This window comes from Schistocerca serialis, chromosome 6 (genome assembly GCF_023864345.2).
Source record: "Schistocerca serialis cubense isolate TAMUIC-IGC-003099 chromosome 6, iqSchSeri2.2, whole genome shotgun sequence".
Classification (NCBI taxonomy): domain Eukaryota; kingdom Metazoa; phylum Arthropoda; class Insecta; order Orthoptera; family Acrididae; genus Schistocerca; species Schistocerca serialis.
In genome coordinates this window covers 491151244-491164434 of record NC_064643.1, presented here as the reverse complement: position 1 = coordinate 491164434, position 13191 = coordinate 491151244, and the positions used below count along the sequence as shown (strand labels likewise).

At 41.2% G+C, this 13191-nt stretch overlaps 1 protein-coding gene across 1 annotated transcript in view; it reads left to right on the top strand.

Annotated features, from left to right (window-relative positions):
- LOC126484265 (transmembrane protein 209) overlaps positions 1–13191 on the top strand; it is a 153355-nt gene that overhangs the window by 77363 nt on the left and 62801 nt on the right. The window contains exon 7 of the mRNA XM_050107687.1: positions 2706–2848. Coding sequence (XP_049963644.1) covers positions 2706–2848 — 143 coding nt within the window. The remainder of the gene's footprint in view (positions 1–2705; positions 2849–13191) is intronic.

Below are 13191 nucleotides of genomic sequence, written 5' to 3'. Positions count from 1 at the left end.
TATCTGCTGGCGAGATCATGTGTCATCAGCTATGACTGGCTTACTAAAGCGCATTGCAATCTCCATTTCAATGCTTCGAAAAGTAGCATGCTTTGTTTGGTGGAATTCAAATATATACTTACCAAAATATGCAGTGTACATGCTGCTGCACATCAAAGTTTTCTCCAAAAAGCGTGTTCCTTTTTTTTATGGTGTGTGTGTGTGTGTGTGTGTGTGTGTGTGTGTGTGTGTTCGTTTTCTGAAGTGCCGGGAAGCTCTAAGCTGGTGTATAAAGCCTTTAACCGTTCAAATGGTTGATAAGTTTTATGGTTCCGAGAGAAAGCATTCTGTCACTTAACATAAAAAAAGTGTATTTTCACCTGGGAAAGTATGTATTTTTAACTGGGACATCTGGGAAAAATCCGGGAATTTTTTTGTCCATGTCCACATATACACCCTGTTTTACTTATTACATCTACCTGGCTACTTCGCAAATCACACTTACCGTATTTACTGGAATCTAAGTCGCACTTTTTTTCCGGTTTTCGTAATCCAAAAAACCGCCTGCGGCTTAGAATCGAGTGCAAAGCAAGCGGAAGTTATGAAAAATGTTGGTATGTGCCGCTACAACTAACTTCTGCCGTCGAATATATGTAGCGCTACCCAGGCATGCTTTGTAAGTGGAAGACGAGCTTTTTTCTCCGCCGCGAGTTTCGACCACTGCATTTTCATACATTATCCAACGAAGTAAATACAAATTCCATATTGTTCATCATCGAATGTAGCACAATTTCAGTGTACTACGAAAATCTGACTGGCAAGACTGTTTCGGATGTTTGTCAATATGGCCAACTCTACGTTCTGAATTTCTTCCTATCTTTGAGAAGAGATGGTTGCTAATAGGAACCTGATGAAATTTGAATCACATACAGTATTCTCTTCACCATAAGAATAATACGAATATAAACATTTTGCCATGTATTCTTTCGTGTTTGCTGCTATCTCATTTAAATCCTGTCTGCCTAACAAACTACGAAACTAGAGTGAGACAACAGCCAACGCGGAAGAATATACGTATCGTGTCATGTTTATATTCGTATTTTTCTTATGCCTAATAGTGATACAGTCAGAAATGAAGCACGGCAAGTGACTAGATTTTTAAATCTAAGATGACTAATTTCTGTGCAGAATTTGATATAATAAAGAAGCGGCCGCAAAGATTTTCAAACGGAGAAAAATTTTCGCCTAACTCTCATTCAGAACATGTTCTATCATACGCAGTCTATTATTTGGTTCTTGTAGATCATTATCAAAGAAAGCAGCAGTGTAAGTAACAACAAATAGCAGTCTCTTGCCATTGTTTTGCTAATGAGACGATTCCTCTTTATTGTACGCGGCGGTAGCGCACACAAAAGCAAGCCATGCCGCGAGCCGCGACAAGCCGTAGCACTACCAGAATGCGACAAACAATGCATGACACAGTGCAGTAATGCATTTTCAGCTTAAGAGTGACGCAAACACCTATAACAAAGAAAACGACACTTATCAGATCAAAGCAAAATAAGCAATCGATTCAAACCAGACGTGAAAAAGGAAGGGTACCCGTATAAATACGGACGGAGCACCTGACGCATAGCAATGGCTACGTGGTAAAGCTTAACTGCTAAGCTTACGACTTGAACCAAACTACTGTAGCTGTATCGTCATTCATTCAACCTACATTGTGTCTCATATTGCAATGGACCAACTTTGTTTCGATTTGGAGGTGTGGCCTAAAACTTTTCTCTCCCCTTGAATTCCGAGTCTCAAATTTCAGGTGCGGCTTAGATTCGGAAAATTTTTTTTTTCCTTTATTTTGAGTCTCATTTTTCAGGTGTGGCTTAGGTTCGAGTGCAGCTTAGATTCGAGTAAATACGGTAAGTGCCTGGCAGAGGATTCATGAAACAACCTTCACAATAATTCTGTTATTCCTCGGACAGCATGCAGAAAAATTGAACACCTATATCTTTCCAAGTGAGCTCTGATTTTGCTTATTTTCTTGTGGTGATCGTTTCTCCCTATGTAGATTGATGACAAAATATTTTCACATTTGGAGGAGGAAGTCGGTGATTGAAATTTCATGAGAAGGTCCTGCCTCATCGAGAAACACTTTTGTTTTAATTATGTCCACCCTAAATCTTGTATCATTTCCATGACAATCTCTCCACTATTTGTCGATAATGCAAAACAAGCTGCCCTTCTTTGAACTCTCTTGACCATTAATAGTTGTTTAGAGTGACTGACCTTGTTTTGGAGGAATTTTCATTCGACTGTCAACTGGAGGAGCTTGTAAATGTGCTGCTCTTGACTGTGTTAAACACCTATTAGAGAAGGTTATTCCATTGCAGCCCCATAGGGCAGGGTGCACCCTGTCGCATTTCAGCTCATCCTCAGGCAAACGTAGCCATATAGGCTGTCTGCCAGGCAGCCCTGTTGCACAGATTGTACCACTTGGCCACTGCTGCCTGCTTGTGCTTGGTTGGTGCAACATTGTCGTATAGGCTGCCCATGCATCATCTTCTTGCCCACCCCTGCTCTTTTTACACGTGGGTACCTTACTACCTGTCAGTCAGTACACAAGATGGAACAGCTTGTATTAGAGGATAGATTGCTGTAGCCACTGTTATATTGACATTTGTATTGAATTATGTACAAAAACACTATGTAATTATGAAATTACTATGCAGTGCAGGTCTCAACCAGCCCCAGTAGTCATCAAACTGAGGAGCCAGGATCGCCATCATCACTTCAGAATAAAAATTTGGAAGTGTGGCACCGCCTTGGTGTTGATGTCAAAGTTCTTACCCAGTGGACTGCCAACCTTCGTATGGTAAACTACACAGAAAATATGTTCACTTAATTTATATTTTACTGCATTTGTTTCAACATTTATTTTTGTCACATTTATTTAAGGATGTCCATCAGTGTTATATTCTTCTTATCTTGCAGTTCATTTCCTTTCTGTTTGAGAATATGCTTCATAAAATATTTGAAAATATTAGTGCTACATAAGAGTTAAAACTTGCTAGCTGTTAAATACAACTCTCACTTGACAGTAGGTAACTGTTTTTCAACAGTTACCAGTTGTAATGACATTGGTTCTCCCGTCCTTGAAAGTGAAATATTGTGATTCTGTGCTGCATTTAAACTTGCCAAGCTATTTTTGTAAAAATGTGATCAGTGGTGGTCTGTTGCTATGGTGTATGAATTCTAGTCCTTTGTAACAGTATCTCTGGCCTACCACTGCCACCACCACCACCACTACTTAAGTTGTTTTATTGATAAATGCTTAACCAAAGTGTAAACTTATTGATTATTATAATCTCCCTCTCTCCTCCCCCTCTCTCCTCCCCCTCTCTCCTCCCCCTCTCTCCTCCCCCTCTCTCCTCCCCCTCTCTCCTCCCCCTCTCTCCTCCCCCTCTCTCCTCCCCCTCTCTCCTCCCCCTCTCTCCTCCCCCTCTCTCCTCCCCCTCTCTCCTCCCCCTCTCTCCTCCCCCTCTCTCCTCCACCTCTCTCCTCCACCTCTCTCCTCCACCTCTCTCCTCCACCTCTCTCCTCCACCTCTCTCCTCCACCTCTCTCCTCCACCTCTCTCCACCACCTCTCTCCTCCACCTCTCTCCTCCACCTCTCTCCTCCACCTCTCTCCTCCACCTCTCTCCTCCACCTCTGCCCTCCACCTCTGCCCTCCACCTCTGCCCTCCACCTCTGCCCTCCACCTCTGCCCTCCACCTCTGCCCTCCACCTCTGCCCTCCACCTCTGCCCTCCACCTCTGCCCTCCACCTCTGCCCTCCACCTCTGCCCTCCACCTCTGCCCTCCACCTCTGCCCACCATGCCCCCCTCTGCCCACCATGCCCCCCTCTGCCCACCATGCCCCCCTCTGCCCACCATGCCCCCCTCTGCCCACCATGCCCCCCTCTGCCCACCATGCCCCCCTCTGCCCACCATGCCCCCCTCTGCCCACCATGCCCCCCTCTGCCCACCATGCCCCCCTCTGCCCACCATGCCCCCCTCTGCCCACCATGCCCCCCTCTGCCCACCATGCCCCCCTCTGCCCACCATGCCCCCCTCTGCCCACCATGCCCCCCTCTGCCCACCATGCCCCCCTCTGCCCACCATGCCCCCCTCTGCCCACCATGCCCCCCTCTGCCCACCATGCCCCCCTCTGCCCACCATGCCCCCCTCTGCCCACCATGCCCCCCTCTGCCCACCATGCCCCCCTCTGCCCACCATGCCCCCCTCTCCCCACCATGCCCCCCTCCCCCATCTCCCCTCCCCCACCCGCCATTCCATGTGAAATAGCTCGTGGCGAGACAGGCATGGAAGAGCTTTTTGATGTCTTGCGGGAAAATGGACCGGTGTGCGCCAGAGCGTCACTGAGTGGCACTTTTGTAAATAACGAAATAACATCAAAGCTGACAAGGGTGTCTTTTGATGCAAGTTTCAGTTTCTTCAGCTTCTCAATGAAATGTCCTGAGTCCACAACGGAAATGACTGTGGAGAAGCCCTCGGACGTTGGCGTGCCAGGTACATATAGCCTGCGGCCGCGAGCTCGGCTCCAGTTCACCACCGGCAATGGAGGGTGAAGCTTTGACAATGCCAGCCACTCATGCCGGCGAAACGTCAGAAAAATCATTAGATGAACGTCGGCCGAAGAACCCGAGACAGAAGCCAATAGGCAGTTTTACAAAAAATAAATGTACAAACATGTGTATCCAATTTACAGAATACCACAGAAGATGCTTTGTAAATAAAAGCGAAACACATCTGGTGTAATTCTTTTTATTACATCGCAGTCACCTCAAGACAGATAATCTATAACAACATATGTTAACAGCTGCACAGCCACACAAACAAATGTATTATTAGAACTATAGTTCAGTCGGTATGTGAAGATCACCGACAGCTTAAAGCACTGTTGCCAGCTTTCAGCTGTGTAGTGCTAATGGCTGCAGGTGAAAACATTAGTTGTCTATATTGCTGTGACAGCACATAGGCAATGCCTTAGAGACGTTTACAAAATAGCTTTAAGAGAATGGTTGAGGTAGCCATGCGAAGCAGCATCGCCCAGCCCACTGCAGCTGTCAGGATCTTCTGAGACTGACTCGCCTATAGATGAATGTCAAGGGAACGGTGGTAGGAGAGCAGTGAGGTGAGATGGCAGCTGTCATTGTCAAAGAGCTAAAGAAGAAAACAGCATTCTGAACAACAACAACAACAACAACATGAACACCAGCAAACAATGGAATTAGGGTAGAACTACTAGAAGGAAGGAGAGACATGTTATACTGTGAGGTATTATGTAGCAGGTAGGACTTGAATTAGAGGGAATACCTGGAGAATAGATAGGTGGTCTGATATGCCCAGTCCACAAAAAGGACAAAAAATATTGCAGCAATTGCCTATACTTTGATCATAATTACATGATCATTTGTTTTTTCATGTGGCACTACAGTATTGTCACATCAGCTGTCAACTATTGCAAGGCAATCCTTAACGCAAATACAGGGTGTTATTTAAAAAACTGCGAAATTCGCAGGAGAGCTTCTGTAAAGTTTGGAAGGTAGGAGACGAGATACTGGCAGAAGTAAAGCTGTGAGACCGGGCGTGAGTCGTGCTTCGGTAGCTCAGATGGTAGAGCACTTGCCCGCGAGAGGCAAAGGTCCCAAGCTCGAGTCTCGGTCGGGCACACAGTTTTAATCTGCCAGGAAGTTTCATATCAGCGCACACTCCGCTGCAGAGTGAAAATCTCATTCTGAATACTTGATCAAGTTAACTATGGGTATCAAGAGACAACGGTCTCATTGTCAGGTTACTGATAGTTGGTTTGAGGCATGTGTTAAGTAAAAGAAGATAAAAATAAATTCGATAACTATAAATTCAGCAGTTAATTTTAAGTAAGTAATGGCAGAACAACAGGTAGATAGACACACTGTTAGGGTAGTAATTGAAGCCACACTCTTGTCCTTACCTAACCACAACTTGGTGATGTTACAGTATTCAAGGAAATATTAGCCAGCGACATGTAGCAGCTACTGTAGAACTGTTAATCATCTTTGCATGTTGCTTCAATGAAACAAACAACTAGGATATAGGGGAGATAGATATGAAAAAGTTAAAAAAAGAATGGACAAGTATTCGTATCTTTGAAGCAAAAAATAAATTTTTAAAAATATTAATGAGATATTAGAGAGAATGGCCACACTTATAATTGCATTAAACAGTCCCATGCTATTGGTGCTCATGCAAGATGGATCTATAAACACGGTAAAATTTGACATTTTGTTAAAAAGTTTTATCAGATGCTTCAAATGCTGTAAAAGCAAATCCACCTAAAGTAGAGGGTTGCTGGATCATCGACCAGGGATGAGGAAGGGAGTGTACCGTATACATAGAGGACAGGAGGATTAAAGACCTTAAGACAGGGCTTCATAGCAAATGTGCTCCACGAACAGACAGTGATCGTAGGCCTGTGAACAATGAGTGCTGTGCCCTCTCCATCATCACAAGGAATAGGGTTGGGAGCTGTGTGGAGACAAGTGTAAATGAGGAAATCAATCATAAGGGAAATGCTTGGAGAAATTTAGACTGTTTTTATGCTCCCTGTTGCACTGCAGTTACGTAGAGTTGCAGACCAGTGTGTGGTGGGTACTTTGGAGCATTTATATTTCCCTTTCAATTGCATTTTAGCTCCTGATTCATTTATGAACATGTCTGGTACTCAGTCTGTAGACACACAGAATATAGAATTCCATGAGAAACCAACCTTTTCTATACTGGCTTCAACATTGCTAAGAATGTTGCATCCCACTGTGTACCTATGATATGTTCTCTTTCACAGAACACTAAAGAATATGCAAAACACTCTTCCCAAATGTTTTGCAAGTTGGCTGTGAACATTATCTGAGGTAACTTGTGATGGATACGTGAGTTTCACGTTTAATACTGCCAGCACTTGAAACTGTTCTACCAGTGCTGGACATAAATGTTCAACTGCATGTACAAAGTATTATTTTATGAATTTACCATCCGTTAATGGCCACAAGGAATTTGCTAAAAGTGATGCAGTTTTGTAGCTTGTTTGAATGGCATGTTCACTTGATTTTTCTTCCAATTCATCAGAGATGTTCCTTTCAAGTTTTAAAACCTCTGTTACACAGTCAGGTCCTTCAAATTTATTTTATGTGCTAAGACATATAGTGCATTTGTTAGCTGAACTTCCTGAAAGTATTCAGTGTGGTGATACAGTAAACATTTTGTGAACTTGATCTTTTGTGTAAAAGCATAAGTTTTCTCACACTGCAGATTGAAATTCGAAAAAAAAAAAAATATATATATATATATATATATTAGTGATCTTACACAATGTGGTCTGGCCATTACTGCTATTAGAAGGTACCACCATCGTCGTTGACCCTCCCCTATCACACAGTTGGTGCTTTTTCTGTGTTATTGCAACTACATGGAGTGCGCACATTTCAGCCGCTCTCCAGATGACAGCAATTCTTCTCATGAGCAAGTTAGTGTGCAAGGGCAAGTGTTCACACTTTAAACAAGTGAGCTGTTGAGCCCTACCTTAAGATTACTATAATGTACATTATGATGACTACTTCTAACTCTCCACCCCTCCTGCCACCCCCCCGCCACCCCCCCACCCCCACCCTCCCTGCATGCACGCGCGCGCGCACACACACACACACACACACACACACACACACACACACACACACACACACACAGAGCTAACTTTAAAGGCAATTGCAGCACTTGACTACCACTGCTTCTTTTAATGTGGCTGTGAGAAAACTAATATCTGAAGCTAATACTGTAACACAAATACAGGACATCAAGATCAAACTAACATTGTGGAAGTATAACACAGAAAGTACAAAGCAGAAAATCACAAAATCATACAGTCGCAAAACTGTCAGTGTTCTCACAGAGAGAGGAGGTTAATACAAACCAATATATGAAGTAAATGGGAACAAAACCGTGACCATATTACACTACTTTTGTTTGATTTCATAGACGAAAATATATTTCTAGAATGACTGGTACTCAAAGCCATGTAGAGACCAATTCAAGCCTTCTGTACTGCTCTCCTATGGTTGTAGGCTCACCATATTGAAGGCAAGAATAGGATAATGAGAGAAAAAATTACTGATAAATAATTACAATACTCCAGTGAATCAAAAATGGTTGCAGGAGTCTGGTTCGTCTGTGGGAAACATATTATGAAAACATCATTGCCTCTGTGATAAGGGGATGTAGCTTCCGCAAAAATAAGTCTAATTAGGAAGATATCTACAGATGGAGTGGTCATATTTATCAATAAAGGGAGCCATTCTTCATCACTACTTTGCAAGTAATTGTAGCAGTTCCTACCCATCCCTAACTAAGCAATTAATTAATTAGGATGAGACATGTAATGTTGCTGCTGTTTTGGATGTGCTAACAGCACAAGTTGTTCTTTGTGAATTGTTGCATGTGGGGAGCTGCATTGATCAATTTTTAATGAAGATGTCTTGCAATTTTCCCTAGCTCGACAGAGTGAAGTTTGCTTACCACCTGTCTTCCAAAGTTGTTTTTTTGTTCCAGTTGGCTTTCTTCTCCACCAGCTGCAGAGTCTAACATGCAAGCAATGAATGGTAAATAATAGAATGACAAGTGGCAAAAATCTTAATGGCACTAAAATGGAAGTCTCGAAATAGAGATGCCACCCAATTTTCTTTGCTCTCAATCTCTAAATCAGGAAAATGAATATTTATAGTAAACTATTTAAGAATCAGTCTAACACCATTATTTGCATGGAAGAGTATGGATTCTAATTATCACTATTGAGAACCATGAAATTTCTCAAAGATCTTGATTTTGATAACAGTACAAGATCGTACATAAACATTTCTCAACTCTGCATGCTTAGGGTGTGTGTGATTGTTGGTTCAGTCTGCCAGTGATTTATAACATTAACTGAAATCTTTAATTAAGCTTTGAACATCAATTTATATTGATTGAAATTATAGTTAGAAAGCCACCGGTGTGGATAAGGTTTTCAGATATTGTTAGAGTCCTGTACAATCATTCAAACAGTAAATATAGATAGTCAAAGATATGGTCTTGGTGCCAAGACTAGCAGGTGAATGAGATGCTCAGCATGACAAAGCATATACTCACACTGCCATTCCCACAATTCATGACCATCTTGTCTGTTTGTGGGATTGGTAGGTCTACCAATATCAGCTGCTTACTAACTTATAGCAGGGTAAGCTTTCATATTGTATGTTAAATTGTGACCTTGAATGTGGCATAAATGCCATGTAGTCACTGTGGTCTCCAGTGTCATACAGGGTATCTGTATGTTCTCTGCACCTGTACCTAATGAGGGTTTACATTGAGGGGCTGTGGTATGACAGCCAGAGGTGACCAGTGAAGCAGCTGCCAAACTTGGCTCTCATCAGCAAGTTGTGCTGCAAGGTGATACTGCGCAACAGAGCTAAAGACGGAGCTTAGCTCTTCTGATACTGTTAACGTCAGTCAGAGTTTTGACAGTTGTGTGTCAAGGTAGGCCTTTCTGGAGACAGAGGCAGAGTTCTGTATGCAACATAAGTGGAAAAACCCTCAGCTAATTTTGACCATTGTTTCCTGAAGGGATGATTTGGACTTAGTCATATTAACAGCTGAGTCACATTCATAGTTGGGGAACAGAAACTGAACTTTCTAACAATACTGTACTTTAATCTATGGTCTGTGACTTCATCAGAATTTAATAAAAAGCTGCTCCAGTTGCCTTTTTTTAGAACATTATTCAGTCCACATGACTGGTTTCCGCCTTTATATTAGGCCATTATAAGTGCATCTGAAAGTTATACTGTAGAGGAGCGACATCAAATGTACATTTGACGTTGCTTCTCTACAGCATAACTTTCAGCTGCCATTGATAATGGCCCAATATAAAGCCTGAAACTGGTCATGACGAACTTAACGAAGTTCCAAAAAAAAAAAAAAAAAAAAAAAAAAAAAAAAAAAAAAAAAAAAAAAAAAAAAAAAAAGGCTTTTCGATAACTGAACATCAGTTGCAGAATCGGCAGCGGCAGCATCATCATCATCATCATCCAGACACGGTGAAACTAATACACGAACAATGGTACACAGTGTTATGAAACCTGTGCTCACTAGGTATTTAGAATCTGTTTGTGTGATCATAGCTTGACATAATCTGATCAAGCTACTATTTGAGGACTCTCAACTCAGCGTAGTTAGTAACATTTATTTGGCCTAGCTCCATGTGGAAACTTTCAAGGTTCTCAGTGATTTTGTTATACAGTTCTTTAATCGATCCCTCCTTTTTAGGGACTCCGCTGCACATGATCTTCTATGGGGTGCAAACACTGCCTAACTTCGGAGTTTAGCTGTTCGGAATATAATGTCATTGTCTTCCGAACACAGCTCAGAGCACCCCTTTCACGTAGTAGGTGATTGCTCATTCGTAAGGATTAATGTCACTTAGAGGCCTGGTATTGGCTGAGAGCTTTGCCCCTCACTCTGCCAGTGGAGCTGCTGAGGGTCTCTCACCATGTAGTGCTTTCTGTTTTGTCACTGCTTCACATACCAAGTTGAAGAAGAGCTGTTGAGGGCCATTAGGCATGAGAATAGTATTTCTCAGGTAAACACTGTGTTCCCACTTATGTTAGTATCAACTATTCTACAGTTAGGCCAGTACAGGACTCAATATTCACATACTTATGAGATGATGTGCTGCTTCCTCAGCCTTTTGGCAGTAACAGATCAGCTGAAATTCACCATTAAGAGGTTGGAAATGTTGAAGGTATGCACTAGTTTCAGATTTTCTCTGGCGAAAATTGTACATAGTAATACCCATTCTTGAAAGATGGTAGAGCACTTGCCCGCGAAAGGCAAAGGTCCCAAGTTCGAGTCTCGGTCGGGCACACAGTTTTAATCTGCCAGGAAGTTTCTTGATCAATTATTATCAAACAAGCTGAATGCAAATGATGATTACTCATACAGCTGCTGAGTCTTATGTATCCACCACACAGCACAGCTGGTGCTGCCAACAATCCTTCATGTAATATATTAAAATTTATAATCCATTAATCCCGCTCGTGACGTACGCCATGCCATAGGAGAAATGAGTGTGTGAGGTTGCAGTTGTATGTGGCAGAAAAGTGTCATAGCTACCATTTATTACCTTTGAAGGTTCTTGACATTGTAAACTGTTTGTCAGAGTCTTGGGGAATAGACGCACGGAATTTGCTCGAATTTCATAAAGCATTCATTTGAAGGTGACTGAATTCGGAGTCTGGGTACGTATATGGATCAACACTGCACATTGATTAGGGATGGAATCTGATGTCACTGCAGATATTAAAGAATTTCAGAATAGTTATAGAATCATACATTTTAATAATGGAATAATTCTGAATTATATTTTGAAATTAAAATTTTTTATTTGCTTACGCCCATTCACTCAGATGTTTGTGAGCAAGGTGTTACATTGTTATATAAACTATACACACGTTCCAAAAACCACATCTGTGAGGACTAATTTACAACTAAATAATGTAACAATATGTTAACCTTAATTCTGAATGCCAACTGCCCACTAACAGTAGTATTGGCCAGAGCCTTCAGTCCATGTCCAAAACTGGTTGAAAATAATTACTACAAAATCTATTTTAACAGTACTATTCTAATATTAATTTGTTATGACTCCTGAGGCAATGTTATGCAACATATCATTGTAGGGGTACAAACAATTATGATATTACAATAATATCAATGCCAAAGACTCCCACTCTCAGAGATATTTCATTATGTACACGTATGTGACAGTAGAAATTTACAAATTGCTAATATTACGTTACTCACTATTTACATTGAAAGAGAACTGATTAAAATTAAGATAAATAAATCAATCAGTTATAAAGTATTGCTGCAGTAATGTTACATAAATATTATGGTGTACATTGGAACAAAAGTAAATGATAAAGGCCAGAGGTACCTAAATAAATGTTACAACTATGGACATATTATGGCATAAATTGAAAGCACAGTAAATGGGTTGGGATGGATGTAAATATATAAATATTACAAATATAATAGAAGTGGACTTTTTTAATTTTTTATTTTTTTACTTTAAATTGGAAAGCAGGTGCATGAAATTTTGGGGAGCATTGGCTAACTCAGTTTGGTCATTGAGGAGATTTTGTGGTGATTTGCTTTTATGTAGACATATTTCAATCTCCTCAAGCAAATTCATAACACTACCTTTCTCAGCATGATGCAGTACTTGTACATGGTCTTCAATGTTCTTTATTCCATGACTGTTGGTAGTTGTGAGCATGGCAGATGTGGATTTTGAAATGTTGTTCAAATGTATGTCATCTGTATGTTCTTTGAACCATGTCTCAATGCTTCTTCCAGTTTGTCCTACATAGTAAGAGGGGCAATTTTGGCAGCTGAGTTTGTATATGCCAGATTTTTTTTGTATGGAGGGTTGTTATTTTTTAAGTTGTGAACTGTTAACTGTTGGAGTTTGTTGGGTGTGTGTTGGGGTTTATGGATTGGAGTTTGTTGTTGGCACAGATTCTTCATTGTAGGTAACCAAAACATCTTCCATTTAATGATAATAAATTGTTGACATCACTTAAAATCATCCTGAAGCACAATTACAATTAAAAAGATGTTGTCTCACATCTTGTTTTGGTTCTAGGGCATCACCAACCCGAGGAAGTTATGCCAGGTGGGGAAACAAAACACGAAATGTAATGTGAAACGTGAACTAGCTGTCTCAAGATGAACCTATTGGTTCAAAACCGATAACAGCACTGTTTAATAGTAATAAATAGCATTGTAAAAAGTGGCTGGTTACTGTAATTTTCTGTGTAGGAATCAACCTATATTTTGTACACAGCACGGACTCAATATGTCAGTTTTTGACAAAATAGCATTAGACTGTAGTTATTTAGACAGACATAAAATATTCCAGAATGCTAGTGCATGTGCAACCCTCGAATATTCCGGATATACAAACGTAAGGTATTTCAAGAAGCTTCCAGAAATGATAAATAACTAATAATTGCTGGTAGTTGTGTTTGACCCGGTGACCCACAGCATGCCAGCCAGTGACGCAAACCCCTATACCACACTGTGTGC